We start from the raw sequence: 16,312 nt of genomic DNA, 5'->3' as shown, positions 1-16,312 counted from the left end.
TCACCTCACTGCCCCTCACTTCATGGAATGATAAAAAGGTTTGGGTTGGAAGGGACCTCAAAGATCATCCAGTTCCAACCCGCTGCCATGGGAAGGGACACCTCCCACCAGACCAGGTTGCTCAAAGCTCCGTCCAACCTGGCCTTGAACCCCTCCAAGGATGGGGGCAGCTTCTCTGGGTAACCCATTCCAGTGCCTCACCGCCCTCAGAGCAATGAATTTCTTCCTGAGATCTAACCCAAACCTTCCCTCTTTTCAGTTTAAAACCACTGCCCTGATTCAAAAGCCCCTCCCCACCTTTCCTGTAGCCCCTTTAGCTACGAGGAGGGGCTCTAAGCTCTCCCCGGAGCTTTCTTTTTGATCCGGAGGGTCAAACACCCTCCCTTCACCTCAGCACCAAGGGCGGGAAAGCGCAGCGCTTCCCCCCCCGGCGCTCCCCTCACATCCACCCCTCGGCTCCCTTCGCCCCCCCTCGGCTCCCGCTCTCCGACGGTGAGGAGGCCTGGGAGGACGAGGAGGAGGAGGAGGAGGAAGGCGCTGCCGCCTCGCCTCATCCCGCCGCGGTGACGGAGCTTCTTTTTTCAGCCGCTTTCGCTTGCTCCCCCCCCCAACTCTCCGCCCCGGAGAGGCCGCGCTACCAACCCGCCCGAGAAATTGGCTGGCCTCCCCGTTCCCCCTCCGTGGGGCTGAGGGGAGCTCCCTCCCTCCCTCCGGCCAAGTGCTGAGGGGCTGAGGGAAAGCGGAGCCCCCTTTCTCTCCCCCCACACCTTCCCCTCCCCGTCCCTTTTTTTCCACCGAAGGGAGAGACCTTCCTTCTCCGAAGCCCTTCCCAGGAGGGCAGAGGGATCTCCCCCTGCCCTCACCGCCCTCAGGCCGGGCTCCCCTGCCCTTTGCTCCCGGTCTCCTGGGTGAGTCAGAGCCTCGCAGGTGGGGACAGGAGCTGGGGACAGAAGCTGGCTCCTACCTGGAAGGGGAAGGGGTGGTCGTTTGCCCTCCCTTTCCCGCTTGGTTTCTCCCCGCAGGTGGTGGGGCTGGAGCAGGGTGAAGTCCTCCTGCGAGCCCTTGGGCCTGTCAAACTCTCGCCATGGCTGGTGGTGGGCTGGGGACCTCTCTCCTGCTGATGGCCAGCATCGTGGCGGCGGTGGGGCTGGGCAGGAGATTGACCCGCCGCCGGCTGCGCTCCCGCCCGCTCCTTTACACTTTCTTTCTGGAGATGTTGAGCACCTTCCAGATCTGCGCCTGCACCAACGAGCTCAGCCTGCTGGGCAACACGGAGCCCAAGCCACACACCGGCCTGACACTCACCTACGGCTTCACCGTCCTGCACGGCCTGACTCTGCCCGGCAGCACATGCAACCCCTGCGGCACCCTGCAGCCCATGTGGGGCGGTGGGACGTCGGTCAAGATGGGGGGACTCAAGATCGGGGCTCAATTCGTGGCAGCGGTGCTTGCCAGGGTGTTTATGCACTTTCTCTGGAGCTTGGAGATGGCCGAGCCACATTTCGGAGCGCTCTCGCAGGGCTGCAGCAACCCCATGCAGACTACAGAGATGCAGGCATTCTGCATAGAACTGCTCTTTTCTGTTGTTTTCCAGCTGACCGTCCTGCGAGTGGAAACTATTAATCCCAAATACAAAGTCCACTTGGTTGCTCTTCTCATCACCTTGCTCGTCTACGCAGGTCAGTCTTTTCTCTGTTCCTACAATAAAATTGTAACAGAGGGCTTTTTTTTTTTTCTTTTCTTAAACGTGTTAAGATGCAAAATTATTTTTCTCAGATTACAAAAAATGCGTCAAGGAAAGCCTTTGGTCCTACACATACCTTTGGAGTTTATGTAAAAGTTTGCCTGGTTACATTCCAGGCAGGTGTGGGGTTAAGAACGAAACGAGCGAGGAATTTAAAACCGTGTGGAATTCACACATAAATAGGGTTAAGAGTTTCAGGGAACACTGTGCAGATATCTCAGGGAAGGATCGTTTCGTAATCCCACTTTCTGTAGCGCGAGAGGTTTCATCCAACGTGCTCTGATTTGTGAGGCGGCGTTGGGAGAGCGCAGGGCTGTCTGCATCAGGAAAAAATGCTGATTGTGCAACGGCAGGTGATACGGAAGTTTGGCGTTTAAATAATGCATAATTCATATCAATGCGGCTTCTCCAGCTGCGTTCAATCCTTAAACCAGAACCAGGTATGGTTATTTGTAGAATGCACCCAGAAACGATAAAATAATACCTCGTGACAGGAAAAAATGCTGATTGTGCAACGGCAGGTGAACGAAATGAGCGAGGAATTTAAAACCGTGTGGAATCCACACATAAATAGGGTTAAGAGTTTCAGGGAACACTGTGCAGATATCTCAGGGAAGGATCGTTTCGTAATCCAACTTTCTGTAGCGTGAGAGGTTTCATACAACGTGCTCTGATTTGTGAGGCGGCGTTGGGAGAGCGCAGGGCTGTCTGCATCAGGAAAAAATGCTGATTGTGCAACGGCAGGGTACGGACCGGTATAGGCACTCGGCATCATATGAGGGTCATAAACTGAAACACAAGGTTTGCATGCGCTCTGACTGAAGGGGAGATTTCCAGGCTCATAGTCTGCTGTTAGTCTTGTGTTAGACATTGCTTTTTTTCTGAATTTTCACTTCCAAATGTAAAAAAAAAAAAAAAAAAAAGAATTAGGTGCCTAATTGTGGCATTTGTAAGAGTCTCCTCTCTCTGTGCTGCCCTGTGTGGCCGTGTCCTTGTCTGACTGTCACCTCATGCTTCCCCGAGGTGGGACACTTGTCACCTGGACCAGAGGGAAGGAAGAAGGGAGAGGAGTCAGTCTGAGCTTCTTTCTGCTGGCTCTTGATGCTGCCTGTTGTCCCCAGTGAAGTGCCTTCTCACTTGAGGGCTGCCCTGCAGGGATTGGGTTGTACTGGGAAGGAGATTCTGTCATTTGGGATAGGGGGAAGTGAAAGAGGGATGGTTACGGAGCTCCTTGCTTGTGCTCCAGCCCCCACCACAGAGACAGTCATCTAGGAAATGATCAAATCCGTTTATGAGAGAGGGAGATCGCTCTCTTATCCGCAAACATCTGGGATGTCATTGATGTCTGGTCCAAAAGGTTTAACTGTATCGTGCTATTATCTAACATAATAGCATATTGCAGAATAAACTAGTCGAATTTTCAGATGTACTAATGAAAAAAACCTTTTCTCATTATGTTCAGCTGAAATTAGCTAACACCTGAAAGATTAAAAGAAGTCCACGGAGACTTCTGAGAATTAATTTAGCTATTTGAACTACTTTCTAAAATTAATTTTTGAAGGCAGGGGCAAGGCGTGAGTCCATGTTAGCAATTAAATATATTTCTGAATTGCTCAGTGAAAGTGTAGCCAGAGATTATCCTGCCTCTTCTACAAGCATAGGAAGCTGGATTCAGGATTCTTAACATTCCTTTCCAGCTTAGCAAATCCTCACATAAAATAATACGTGTCACATTCCCTTTCTCTTCGCTACTTCATGCAAAGAATTCATGCCCGGTGTCGTTGGCCAGGCTGGCCTTGTTTTTTTTATTTTCCTAGCAGGAGAAGGCTGTGTACCAAGTCCTCTTCCTTCTCATAAATTTGGACTCGTTAGGACCATCCAGTGCAAACGATCCTGTACTTCCAGCAAACATCAGACCCTCTTGTGCCCAGGCCTCTTTCACCTGCACAGTGTGTCCTGGTTTGTGTGCAGAACACCCTGCGCTACCTGGACAACTTTCTTTCCATTTCTTTTAATCTAGAATCATGTAAAAATGTATATTTTCCAGGGAGCATATCCTGAATTTAGTTTTATCCCCTACTTAGTGGAAAATCCAATTCTTTCTTGTTCGCTCTGCTCCAAGCTTCCTCAGGTTTGTGCTCTTTGCTGGACACTCCATTTAAAAAAAAAATAAATAAAGAGGTGAGCAGTCTTCCCCCTGCAGAAGTCAGGAGAAGTGTTTACTGAGCTCTCCGAAGGTGTGGATTGAAGCCTCCTGCAGTAGAGGAGGGGGAAAACCCCAGGATTATTCTCACTGAGCTATTACTCAGTAAACACGGTACCCCAATTAATTTCTTTCTGTGATGAAGTAACGGGCCTGCACTGCAAGAGATCTCTTTTTCAGTGGACACCTTCGAGGTTCTCAGACCTCTGCTCACATCTACACAAGCATTCCCAGGGATGTCCTTCCTTTTCCTGCCCCCTCCGTTCTGAGGACCCCTTCCCACAGCCACTCAGCACATCCAAAGGGCTACAAAGCCAGAACAAATTTAGGCAAACTGGTAGCATTCTTCCTTTTCCCTACAAAAATAGCAAAGTAGTGTAGAATATTGAATGAATAATGATTTTTCAAACTTCTATGTGACAGATACAGTGTTCTAGTTAGGAACTTAGAAAGATGTGTTACATAAAGTAGATCTCAGGAAGAAATTTTTTCCTGTGAGAGTGGTGAGACACTTGCCCAGGTTGCCCAGAGAAGCTGTGGCTGCCCCATCCCTGGAGGGGTTAAAGACCAGGGTGGACGGGTCTTTGAGCAACCTGGTCTGGTGGGAGATGACCCTGCCCGTGGCAGGGGGGTTGGAACTCCATGATCTTTAAGGTCCCTTCCAACTCTAACCATTCTATGATTTACAAGATAAAATTCATGCTAATGATTTCTTTTCACACTCTGGTTTTAAAAACCAAATCAATTGTGCCTTCAGGATCCAAGTTTATCACAGTTATGAATGAACCAGAAATCTTAGAAAATACATCTCGTACATAGTGTCTCATATTTCGTTCCATGAATTATGTTCTACTATGAGTTTGAAAGCTGTGTCCTGTAAGAGGAATGATTGATGTCTAAAAAGGGACTGTAAGAAGGAATAGCAATTATTCCAGTTTGGTTTGGGTAAAATTTTGAAGGATAGCCATATCCCTATGGATTACACCCGTCTAAATGTATCAATACACATACAAAAAACATTAAGTTGTATTTTTATGGTTGACTAAGTGAAGTTGTTAGAATAGATAAATGTTGACAGGTCACTGTTGCGTCTACCTCATAAAAGGCACTTAGACATGCCAGGCAACTTACTCCAACAAATAACATCACATTCTACAGTATTTTCAAACTTACAAGATGTTCCTTTAATTTTTCTTCTACTTTTTCGTGGTTAAAAATATTTGGATTATTTTTTTTAATGTTTAGTCTTGCAGAGATCTAATTTTTATAATAGCGCACGCTGTACACAAAAGCTCCTACTGCATTCACTCTGTTTCTTCTACTAAGTAGAAGGAGAAAAGGGAACATCATGTCTTTGCCTATTAAGGGAGTGATTCAGAAGCTGAGGATGCAGATTATGTACACATTGGTAATGAATATTTTTGGATATTTCCTTTTGGATGAGATTTAATTAGGGGAAGAAAAAAAATACAGCTTTTGAAGGCTTTTTCATTTACAGGCAATATTGCAGTGAAGTCAGAATTGTATGAAATTGGTTAGAAGTTTCAGAGCCTCACATAGCAAGGTAAAACGACATCTTTTTAATTCTGAGTTTCTTCCTAACTTTGCTTTTGCCTTTAGTAATTTCATTATCTCATCTTTCTAAGTTTTTGTGTTTCCAACAGCAAAGATGTTACACTTCTTTTGCTATGAAATCACTTCTCTTTTCTGGTCCACAGACTGAAATGTTTTGTAAATATTTTTAAATAAGACTACACTAGTGGCCCTGGCCTGTGGCTGACATTCCAGTAGTTATTAGTAATGAATATTAAAGAAATAGTGCAGTTAAAACTCTAACGTTTAATATTCAGAAACAGCAACTGCTTCCTGAGAGTGAAATCCTGCTCTTGAATGTGTGTTTGTGGATGTAAAAGCAGAAGCAGTGAATTTATAAATAGATTAAAGCAAAGTAAATTATTGTGGATGGCCTTCCTGGCAACAGCAGGAGATATTGATGTGTCCGTGGGCAGAGTATCAGCCTACACAGTAAATCTGAGGTGCTGTTCAAAACAAGCCTAAAACCAGAGCAAACTGAGTAGGTCAACAAAGACTAAAACCTTCCCGAACTGTAATAACGGTAAAAGAAATAATGAGTGTAATAATTGACTAAAACTTTCAGTAGATGATTGCGTGCCCATAACGAATGAGGATTACAGCAGCGTGGTATTTGTATGAAGCACAGGTTCAAAGCTCATGCTAAATTATTTGGGAAAAATCAAGAATAAGCTTTAAGAAACTAAACAGACACATAATGTATTATTTTGGAACAGATTAATAGAAAAAACAGAAATGGGGTACAGGAATACAGATAATTTTGCTCAGAGCAATGCTTTTCCTGCAGGATTGCAATGAGAGGAACAACTTCTGACAGAATTAAAAACACTCACCTCCAGGTTTATCTGCTGTGTAATTACAGTTTAGTCCCCACAACGTAACACGTTTGGATCTAGATTATTTAGAGAATGTTTAGGTGATTTCATCTACATCTGCAGTCAGAGGGAAGGAAAGATGCTCAGCTGCTTTCAGCTTCCCTTTTGAAGAGAGAGGAGTGGGATTTGCTTTTATTTTCTTGATATAACACATAGAATGACTGTTACAGCTTCTCCCACAGTTACTACCAGAGGATAATCTTAGTGTTCTAGAAACTGATATGATAATACTAGTGTTTTATTAAGAAAGTACAGAGGTTAATGTACCAAGAACAGCGCTTGACAGGTTTTTTCCATTATCTTGCATATGTGTTTCATGCAACATGAGGATGTAACGAAAGCCCAGTATTTCTTTCCTAATATTTGTGTAATTTCTGTCTCTTCTAAAAGTGTGGTAGAGACCACGTAAAACAGCTCACTGTTTTATCAACGGAAACATTCAACGTTGGCCAAACCCATCTCTTCAAAGAATATTTGCTAGAAAGAGATAAAGGAAGTTACAGCCTGCACTTCAGATATTTTAAAGCATTTTAGAAAACAGTTACACTGTGAAACGTATCATCCGGTGAATAACTTCAGAAGAGTTCATCTGTTCAAATTATTTCTCCCAATTCATTTTATTGCTTTCTTGTAGTATTGTGTGGGTGCATTTAAAATAAACATTAAGAAAGATGATTTGATTTCATATTGTTTACATTTTATTGCAGGTGGAAATCTGACGGGAGCAATATTTAACCCAGCGTTGGCTTTTTCATTACACCCAAATTGTTTCTATGACAAATTTGGGAGTTATTCACTAGTATATTGGATAGCACCATCCTTAGGTAAGTTCTTAATATTTTAAGTATTTGAGAAAGTCACACGGTTCAAAAAAAATGGCTATTCTTTATTTGACAGCTGGTTCGTTTTCTATTTTAAATAAAATCCAGAAAATAGTCAAGTACAATTTATGTGTAGAAGTCATTCAGAATCAGGGGTTTGTGTTGCAAATGCAAACTATGTATTTTAAACTTGTGTAATGCTCTGTGTAGAGCACCTGTAACACTGTTTTGTGCATCAAGCATCTAATACTGAGTTGTAAACAACAGTTTTATTCCACCAAACAATATCTACTGTTTTGATAAGGAAACAACCCTATTAGGTTATATTCTTGTTTAGTTTAGATGTCATGTTCAGAGTCTAAGTACTTTTGGGATACTTTGAGCCAGATAACTCTGCTCCCAAAGAACCACAGCAGCTCAGTGCTAAATGGAAAAGGGTTAGTGTTTGGGTTAAGGTTAACTAGTTAGTTATAAACCAACAGCTGTTTACTCTGGAGCGTGATCCTTTTGAAGCTGCCTGTTGTTTGGGATTTCATGCCTTGGTACTCAAACCCAGCCTGTTTGAGGTAGGCTCCATATTCTCACCCTGACCAAAGGCCCGCTTGTAGGTTCTACCAGAATATTAAAAAGGAGAAGAAGCTTCCTAAAAGTAAATACCAGCCTGACTAAGTTCAAAAAGAGAAAGATACTGGTTAGCATGGAGTTTCTGTCTCACTTGGTGACAGTGTGCAAGGACATGGGGATGATAAATTAAAAAAACTGCCCACAGGTGTTAGGACAAGTGCTTAAAATACACTTTCTCAATTATTACTATTGTAATATCAAATCTCTTTTATCTGCTTAGTGTCTAAACTTTGCAGTTCCCATTCTGTGGTTTTCCACCCATCACTGTTGGAAACAATCTGTTCTTAGTTTAAGAATAAGGAATGTTAGTAACTGGACTTTTTCTGAACTTAAATTATGGTTTTAATTTGGAAGCTATTGCTTTTAACTTCTAGTTGTGTGCAGGTGACAATGCACCGTGTTGTTTGTTTACAGCCAGTCCCTGCAAATCTTGAGCGTTCTGCTTAGAGGGTATATAAAGCAGCAGCCTGTTAATCCAGAGTTCTTTCATGACCATTAATCCTATTAGAAGGTACAAAAGCGATGAAGGTACAACAGGGTGTGAAACACACAGAGGAAACATCTGAAAGGGCTCCAGTTATAACAAATAACTTCTTTTCCTTGTTTGAGTTGATGTCTGTGCGTGTTCTGCTTGCACTGACTCTTTGTCAAAAAGGGAGAGAGAATTTTTAGTTTGACTAAAATTCACTTTAGTATAATTTTCATAGAATCATAGAATGGTTCAGGTTGGAAGGGACCTTAAAAATCACCTAGTTCCAACCCCCTGCCCTGGGCAGGGACACCTCCCACCAGACCAGGTTGCTCAAAACCCCGTCCACCCCGGCCTTGAACCCCTCCAGGGATCGGGAAGCCACAGCTTGTCTGGGCAACCTGGGACAGTGCCTTACCATCGTCACAGGAAATAATTGCTTCCTAATATCTAATCTAAATTTTCCCTTTTCTGGTTTAAAACCGTTACGCCTCATCCTATGTGTCCCCTCCCTGACCAAGAGTCCCTCCCCATTTCTCCTGGAGCCTCCTGAGGGACTGGAAGGGGCTCCAAGGTCTCCCTGGAGCCTTCTCCTCTCCAGGCTGCACACCCCCAACTCTCTCAGCCTGTCCTCACAGCAGAGGGGCTCCAGCTCTCCCAGCATCCTTGTGGCCTCCTCTGGACCCGTTCTAACAGGTCCATGTCCTTCTGATGTCCATGACTCCAAAGCTGGACATTCTGTTAAATTAGATATCCCACCAGGATGACTGAACAAGAGTAAGCTCAATATAAACCTTTGGACTCTTCCAGTTTGGAGCTAATGAAATGTCTTGGGCAAAGCTGATGAGCATCACCTGGGTCCTCACAGAACACAGGATATTTCTCAGAATTCAGGTTTAGCTTTCTGGTGTATTGACCGATTTCAACCTGATGACCATTTTGAGATTTGCCAGGTTGTAAGCACTCAGGATTTAACATTTTGGCAAGTGATCTAAAGCAGGAGGCACTCGGAAAGACGGTGTTCTACTTATTTAGCAAGACCCATCCTGCAGAACTGTGTTGCAGAAAGCCTTCGGGTGATTTCAGCTTGAGTAAAATGAGGAATTATTTAGAATGCAGTTAGGGATTATTGTTACATTTCTATGAAAATTCATGAACAGCAGTTTATTGTTAGTTCTAACATACAGAAAATACACACAGAATACGCTGTCTCTTAGTTTATGAGAGAAAGGAAGTGGTAAAGACGTGAATACTCGGGACACATCACTTTTTGTGTAGTGTGACTCCTGCAGGCAAACATTTTGTTACAGATCTCAGGTCTGGGGATCACCTGAAGGGTTGAGTAGACACTTGATAATAGAAGTATCTCATTACAAAACAAGGGAGCTTCATCTAGATGTTATTTTATAAACCAAGAGTTGTAAACAAATGTAAGGGGTCTGAGGTGGAAGTATAGAGGAGGTTGAAAACCTCTATAATGTATTTCAAAATAAATTTGGAAACTGAATTGATGAATACAGGAGCACAGATCTACAAATCTAACATGAAAGGAAAACTTTCTGACACTTTTTGAAAATAAGAAATTAGGAATACATTTTTTAACGTATTAGGAATACATTTTTTTTTCCATAATTGGACCAAATGATGAGGCATCTCAAAAAAATACCTGTTACGATGATAATAAAATTATTGTGAAAAGAACCTCTGAGCAGAATCCTCAAAGTAGATGATGAGGGAAGGGATAATTTAAATTTAGTTGTAAAAATTACTTTCAGAACCCATGTGTCAGCAGAAATACTGTTTCAGACGTCCTAGAAACTGGCAGAGTCATAGCGATAAGTTAATTTGAGGTCTCCACTTTTCCCAGCGTCAGCATCTGAGATGGTTAAATTACTTTGTTATTATTTTGGGGAAGTCTGTTAGGGGTTTTTTTTTGTGATTTGGCTTAATATCTACCACCTGCAGAACCACGGACTAGTGTTACCAGGAAAGTTCAAATTGCCTGTGCAAAGTATGATACGATCTCATCTGTGGGCACAGCAAATACCATGAGGACAAGGAGACTGAGACCATCCCGGATAGAAGAGACTCTGATCTAGCCAAAAGCCAGTTTTTAACCATCAACTTTAAAGCCATTTCCTTAGAAAGGACACTCAGAACAAGAGGAAGATTGATTATCACCTCCACAAGGGGAGGAGGAAGGGGAGGTTTTCTTTTAGGATCAACAAATCTACCGGTGGCTTATGGTCTTTCATGAAAATAATCTCGGAGCTGTAGTTAAGAACTCGTTTTTCAGAAAGGTTTCACTAATGTTTTGGTGCAGGTGATTCTCCAGTAGCATTAAACCAGCTAATTCTTGTAGGAAATGGAGATGTCAGTGAGTGTTTACACATAGGCAGGCCTAGATTCTGCGCCGTGAAGGGCGACAAAGATGGTGAGGGGTCTGGAGAATAAGTCTTATGAGGAGAGGCTGAGGGAACTGGGGTTATTCAGCCTGGAGAAGAGAAGGCTGAGGGGAGACCTTATTGCTCTCTACAACTCCCTGAAAGGAGGGTGTAGAGAGATGGGGGTCGGTCTCTTTTCTCAAGTCACAGGCGACAGGATGAGAGGAAATGGCCTCAAGTTGCGCCAGGGGAGGTTCAGGCTGGATATTAGGAAATTTTTTTTCACTGAAAGGGTTATCAGGCATTGGAATGGGCTGTCCAGGGAGGTGGTTGAGGCACCATCCCTGGAGGTGTTCAAAAGACGGGTTGATGTAGTGCTGGGAGGTATGGTCTAGTGATGGTGATGCTTCTTGTTTGTTGTGTGGGTGTCTATTTTTGTCAGTTAGGTTGATGGTTGGACAAGATGATCTTTAAGGTCCCTTCCAACCTAGAAGATTCTGTGATTCTGTGAACACGGGAGCAGCAAGTAGCCGGGGAACAAAGATAGTTTCTGTTTCCCTGCCAGAGGAATTCCTGTTAGTTGTCCAGGCATGATTACACCATTAGGAATGATGGGGACTGAGATAATGCTGCTTTTTGAGTACCGGAGAGTTGGCAACTATGAATGGAAGAGTTGGTGACAAGATGCTGGACGTGAGGGCAATAAAGTGGGATGCTTTTTTCCTGGACAGGTACCAGCTTAGCGTCCTACTAGGTTTCTAACGCTACGAAAACAGAATCGATGCCCACTTCTTTAGGTCAGTTTTACCAGAAAGACTAATACTGTTCCTTAGAAGAAACAGTTTTTTCACCATCAGGATAAAGAATAAGTGTCACAAAAGTCACTTAGCAGTAGATTTAAGTGGAGGAGGTAAGCAAGGGAGAAGGCTACATGTGAAACTTCCACGTTTCTGCTCAGAGAACGTATCCAGAGGTTTTAGAGAATTTGTAGAATTATCTAGGGTGAAAGGGACCTTTAAGATCATCTAATCCAACCACCAACCTAACTCTGATTAAAAAAAAAAATAAAATGACTAAACCATGTCACTAAGCACCACATCAACCCGTCTTTTGAAAACCTTCAGGCATGGTGCCTCAACCACTTCCCTGGGCAGCCCATTCCAAGGCTTGATAACCCTTGCAGTGTAAACATTTTTCCTGATATCCAATCTGAACCTCCCCTGGTGCAACTTGAGACCGTTTCCTCTTGACCAACCTCCCCTGGCTACACCCTCCTTTCAGGGAGTTGGAGAGAGCCAGAAGGTCTCCCCTCAGCCTCCTTTTCTCCAGGCTGAACACCCCCAGCTCCACCAGCCGCTCCTCACTCTATCAAAGGCCTTACTAAAGTCCAGGTCAACGTCCAGGTTTCCATCAAGGTCAGTATTGGTACACTTGAGCTCAGCAAGAAACCAAGAATTGCAAGTCCACGTGCAGTGAAGTGATCAGCATCTCAGGGACTTAGTAGCAAAGGAGGGTGTCAACAACCAGCACAAGTCTCCACCTCCCAGACCCTGGTCCACCGAGGGGTGTTCAGCTCTGCAGACATCATCTGAGAGAGCAAAACTCTTCGGCAGTGAGCGAACACAATGCAGGGAGTTCCTAGAAAACTGTCACTGATCAAGTCTAATTCAAATACCGAAGCCAGCGAGTGGAAATCCTATATTTGACCTGCTCACCAACAGGGAAGAACTGGTGGGGAACGTGGCCACTTGGGTTGTAGCCCTCGCAAGAGTTCAGGGTCCAGAGGAAGGCTGGGAAGGTAAACAGCAGAGCTCTTTGGACTTTGGACTTCAGGAGAAGGGAATTCTGCTTATTTAGGAATTGCTAGGTCAGTAGTGACTCCCTCGGAAGTTACATATGGCAGGAGTATCCCATGGAAAGGTGATTTTTCAGAAAAGCTTATTTGAGCTCAGTAAAAAGTTTTGATGGGCAGGAAAACTCCCAGATTAACCGTTCTCCTTGGCAGACAAGGTCACTGCAAGGCCCCAAGTTGTGGTGTGGGTGGAGTGGACTCCAGGAAAACCTTCAGGAGAAGGGTGCAGCAACAGTGGAAGAAGTTACCTGGTGAAGCTCTGCAGTCCCTGTCCGTGGAGGTTTTTCGGGACACAGAACTAGCACAGGCAATAGTTCTGCACTGAGTAGGAGATTGGAAAATTCCTCCCAATAAGCATTTTTTCTGATGTAGAAAGCTTCATAAAATACAAGCTTTAGTTGAGGAACATCAACCAGAATCCACTTCATTTTTTGAAAGAGAAGATACTGATTTTTTTTCCAGGAGAAAAAAAGAAAAGATCTCAAAAAATTATATTATGTGCCCTTTTTGGACTTGGATAATCCTTATGGGTCCTATCCAAGTTGAGATATTCTGTGATTCTCACGAATAACCTACAATCTCTAACTTTACCATTTTTCAGCTCGAGTAAACCTTAAACTAGAATGATCCCTGAAAAAAAAACAACACTATCCTATACCTGCTTGCAGCCCCGAAAACCGATGTGGTTATCAAAGCAGACACTGCTGCCAAACTCAGCCTTAGCCCGTCGTCTGAGGAATGGAGGTTTAGCAGCTGGGTCAGTCATTTATACGTCCATGAAAGGAGGCTGATACAGCAAAAGGAAGGTGAAGATCAGGATTCAAACATCAACTACACAAAGAAAAACAAGATTATTAACTCATAGGGATCACTTGCATGGTCTGTTGTCTGTTCACAAGCTTTCTTTGTGAAATAGATGATATTCAGTGGTGCCTGGGGACAGGACAAGAGGAAATGGGCACAAACTTGAATCTAAGAAGTTCCACCTAAACATGAGGAGGAACTTCTTCACTGTGAGGGTGGCAGAGCCCTGGAAGAGGCTGCCCAGGGAGGTGGTGGAGTCTCCTTCTCTGGAGACATTCAAACCCCACCTGGACACGTTCCTGCACAACCTGCTCTGGGTGGACCTGCTTTGGCAGGGGGTTTGCCTGGATGATCTCCAGAGGTGCCTTCCCACCCCATATCATTCTCTGATTCTGTGTTTGCAAAAGTACTGACCCCGTCTTAGCCCTTTCAACAGAAAATTCCATTTTTTCTGCAGTCCCTGCTGTTTCGCACATTAGACACTCAAATACTTGAACACTGTGTTTATTTTCAATGCCAGTACTCTGTCCTTCTCAAATGTATTTAAATAAAGGTCTTTTCTGTAATTTCTCTTTCCAGGTACAATACTTGTGGCTTTTATATGGGACGAAATCCTTCCTCGGATATCCTGAGACATCAAATTCTGAAATCTAGCAGTACTACATTAAAATCCTTTCAAGAGCTGCAGCCATGAAGCTTTCAGAAAACTGACATTGAATTCCACGTCACCTTTCAGTTGTACTTTCAGATAATTGTGTTTGAAATATTTGACTTAGAAGGTTGTCTTTGAATCCTTATTTTGTAATAGCGTATCAGGGATTTTTGAGAATATCTGCCAACGTTTTCAGTTCAGCCAGATTGAATGTGAAGGACCGTTAGAACCTTGAAACTTTTGTCACTTTAGCCATAAGTGCCATTTGCTGACCTTGATCCCAACAGCATGCAAAAACTCATTTCAGAGAAAACAAAGTTTGATTTTATTGGATTTCTTCCCATAGAAGGCACCTGCAAAAAAAAAGGAGCTGAAGATTTCATTCCTATAATGACCTCATCATGTTCCTACTTGTGATTTACGTATCTCAGAGAGGATGAAAGGCTCCACGAGTCCCTAGAAGAGGCTCCACAGCTCTATTCTAGAGGTACCCTACACCATAATTAAAAGTCTGTAGGACCAGCATTGTTTTAATTATAACCGAGTGCAGGTAAGTAACCCCCTCGCTTCCTTTTGGGAAGGTTTTGCCCCATCCTGTCCCACTACAGTCTGGTGAACGTTGGAAAGAGCAGTAATAAAATACCATAAATGATGTAGACACACAGAAAAGGGCATTTTAGGCAAAAAAAAAAAAAAAAAAAGAACAATCTGAGATTACTGCTGCCTCTACGCAGAGTAAAATAGACACAGTATATAGGGAGGAATCATGTGGAATTGCATTTGTCCTTGATTTTATGTAACTCTTATGGGATATTTTTCTTGAAATAAATGAATTTGCAATACAGGAGAATAAATAAAAGAGCTAAAACCACAGGAAAGCTCCGTACCCAAACTGGCACCAACATGCCCTTCGGAGCCTCAGCTGAGGAGGACACCACCGATAGGGACCATCCTCTGAAGCTCCCTTTCTACTATAAGGTTTCTCCTTCTGGATGCATCTTAATTTGTATATAGGCCAAAATGAATTTTCCAAATTTAAGACTAAATTCAGATTTTCTTTCTATAGTTACTAAGTTTGAAAGGAGAGGTAATTAATAAGTTCTATGGAGATCCCAGTAGCGAGTCCCTCAACTCATTTCCCTCAACTCATTTCCCAAGTCCCCTCACAGACCATAATCTCCGAGGAAGGAGGGGGGAACCAGACAGGATTGTGTTTTTTTTCACAGTAAAATTATGAACCAAGTCTTAATCAGCTACTGTTGTCAGCCGTCTTTTTTTGCAAGAGTTGGGGAAGGAAAATATTTTCATGTAATTTCTTACTCGTTGCAATAAAATCTTTTTTCTCCTTTTAATTTTCCGAGGTTATCTTTAAGATTACATTGCAAAATGAAATCAACTGTTTGAACACGCTTTTCATGCGAGAGTCTTAATCCACCACCCTGTATCCAGTCATTAAAATAAAAATAAAAAAAAATAAAATAGCTTTCTAATATACTGAAGAGAACTAAAACTGGTGGGTTATCACTCAGCAGCACCATGGGATGCTGGTGGGAGGAGCCCTGCTAAAGGAATATCCCAATAAATGACTTTTTTTTTCCTCCTGGGTCTTTGCCTTTACAGGTGTATTCAAGTTTTCAGCCTTGTTTCTTACAGAAATGAGCCCGATTCGCAGGTCTTTTTGAAGCCCACGGGGTAAAGGTCTCAAAAATAAACCAGGCTGCCAGGGAAAAGGGAAAAAAAGATACAAAGCTCCAGGCAACCAAGGTTTCTTAGATTCCACATCGTTTTTCACCCCTGCGAAAGCAAAGTCCAGGAACCAAAGAGGTCAGATCTGAAGTTCTGTTCATCTACGTTGTTTATTTTGGCATAATGTCGAGTTTAAAAATAAAATAATGGTCTGAATCTGGGTGATTAACAAGTTGTTGCTCTAGTTATAGCCAGTAGAATATAAAAACTCACTAAGAAAATAGACAAGTCTTAAATGGACTAAATGAAGGCAAAACCAGAAAGTAGCAGAAAGAATGAAAAAGAAAACTTAAGTTAGGAACTGAATTTAACTATTTTTGGAATTTAGAATTCCAACCTGAATTCCATAACCCTTGGAATTTAGAATTTAACTATTATTTTGGAGCACACACAAAAATTAACATTTTATATTTGAAGTAATGAACGCTTAGAAGTTTAAGTGCTCCCAGAACACGTAACACAGCGCTTAAATACAAAGTTTTCTTGAAAATAAAAATTTGCCAATCCACACAAGATCGCTTCCCGACGCTGCCTCCAGGGCTCAC

The 16,312-nt window shown here is 43.0% G+C and overlaps 1 protein-coding gene across 2 annotated transcripts; it reads left to right on the top strand.

The window, feature by feature from the left end:
* Positions 1–532: 532 nt before the first annotated feature.
* Positions 533–15,392, top strand: AQP11 (aquaporin 11). Of its 2 annotated transcripts, XR_001412601.1 has the most exons (4): positions 533–1,679; positions 5,446–5,511; positions 7,123–7,239; positions 13,949–13,962. XR_001412601.1 is itself a non-coding variant. In XM_014947091.1 (3 exons), exons 1-3 carry the CDS (start codon positions 1,085–1,087, stop codon positions 13,999–14,001), a joined length of 765 nt encoding a protein of 254 aa, XP_014802577.1. In that variant the 5' UTR covers positions 533–1,084; the 3' UTR covers positions 14,002–15,392. The 2 variants fall into 2 exon arrangements, 1 of the variants encoding a protein (XP_014802577.1); XM_014947091.1 differs by lacking the exon at positions 5,446–5,511 and having other exon boundaries at positions 13,949–15,392.
* Positions 15,393–16,312: the final 920 nt, after the last annotated feature.

Source organism: Calidris pugnax, unplaced genomic scaffold (genome assembly GCF_001431845.1).
Source record: "Calidris pugnax isolate Ruff unplaced genomic scaffold, ASM143184v1 scaffold121, whole genome shotgun sequence".
In the NCBI taxonomy this organism is placed as follows: domain Eukaryota; kingdom Metazoa; phylum Chordata; class Aves; order Charadriiformes; family Scolopacidae; genus Calidris; species Calidris pugnax.
This window is presented reverse-complemented; position numbering and strand designations above follow the sequence as displayed.

Bases quoted from the DNA above. Each gene is read 5' to 3' on its own strand.
- AQP11 (XM_014947091.1), top strand. From the start codon at position 1,085: ATGGCTGGTGGTGGGCTGGGGACCTCTCTCCTGCTGATGGCCAGCATC. The intron at 1,680-7,122 runs GTCAGTCTTTTC...ATTTTATTGCAG, and splicing joins CACCTTGCTCGTCTACGCAG to GTGGAAATCTGACGGGAGCA. The intron at 7,240-13,948 runs GTAAGTTCTTAA...TTCTCTTTCCAG, and splicing joins TTGGATAGCACCATCCTTAG to GTACAATACTTGTGGCTTTT.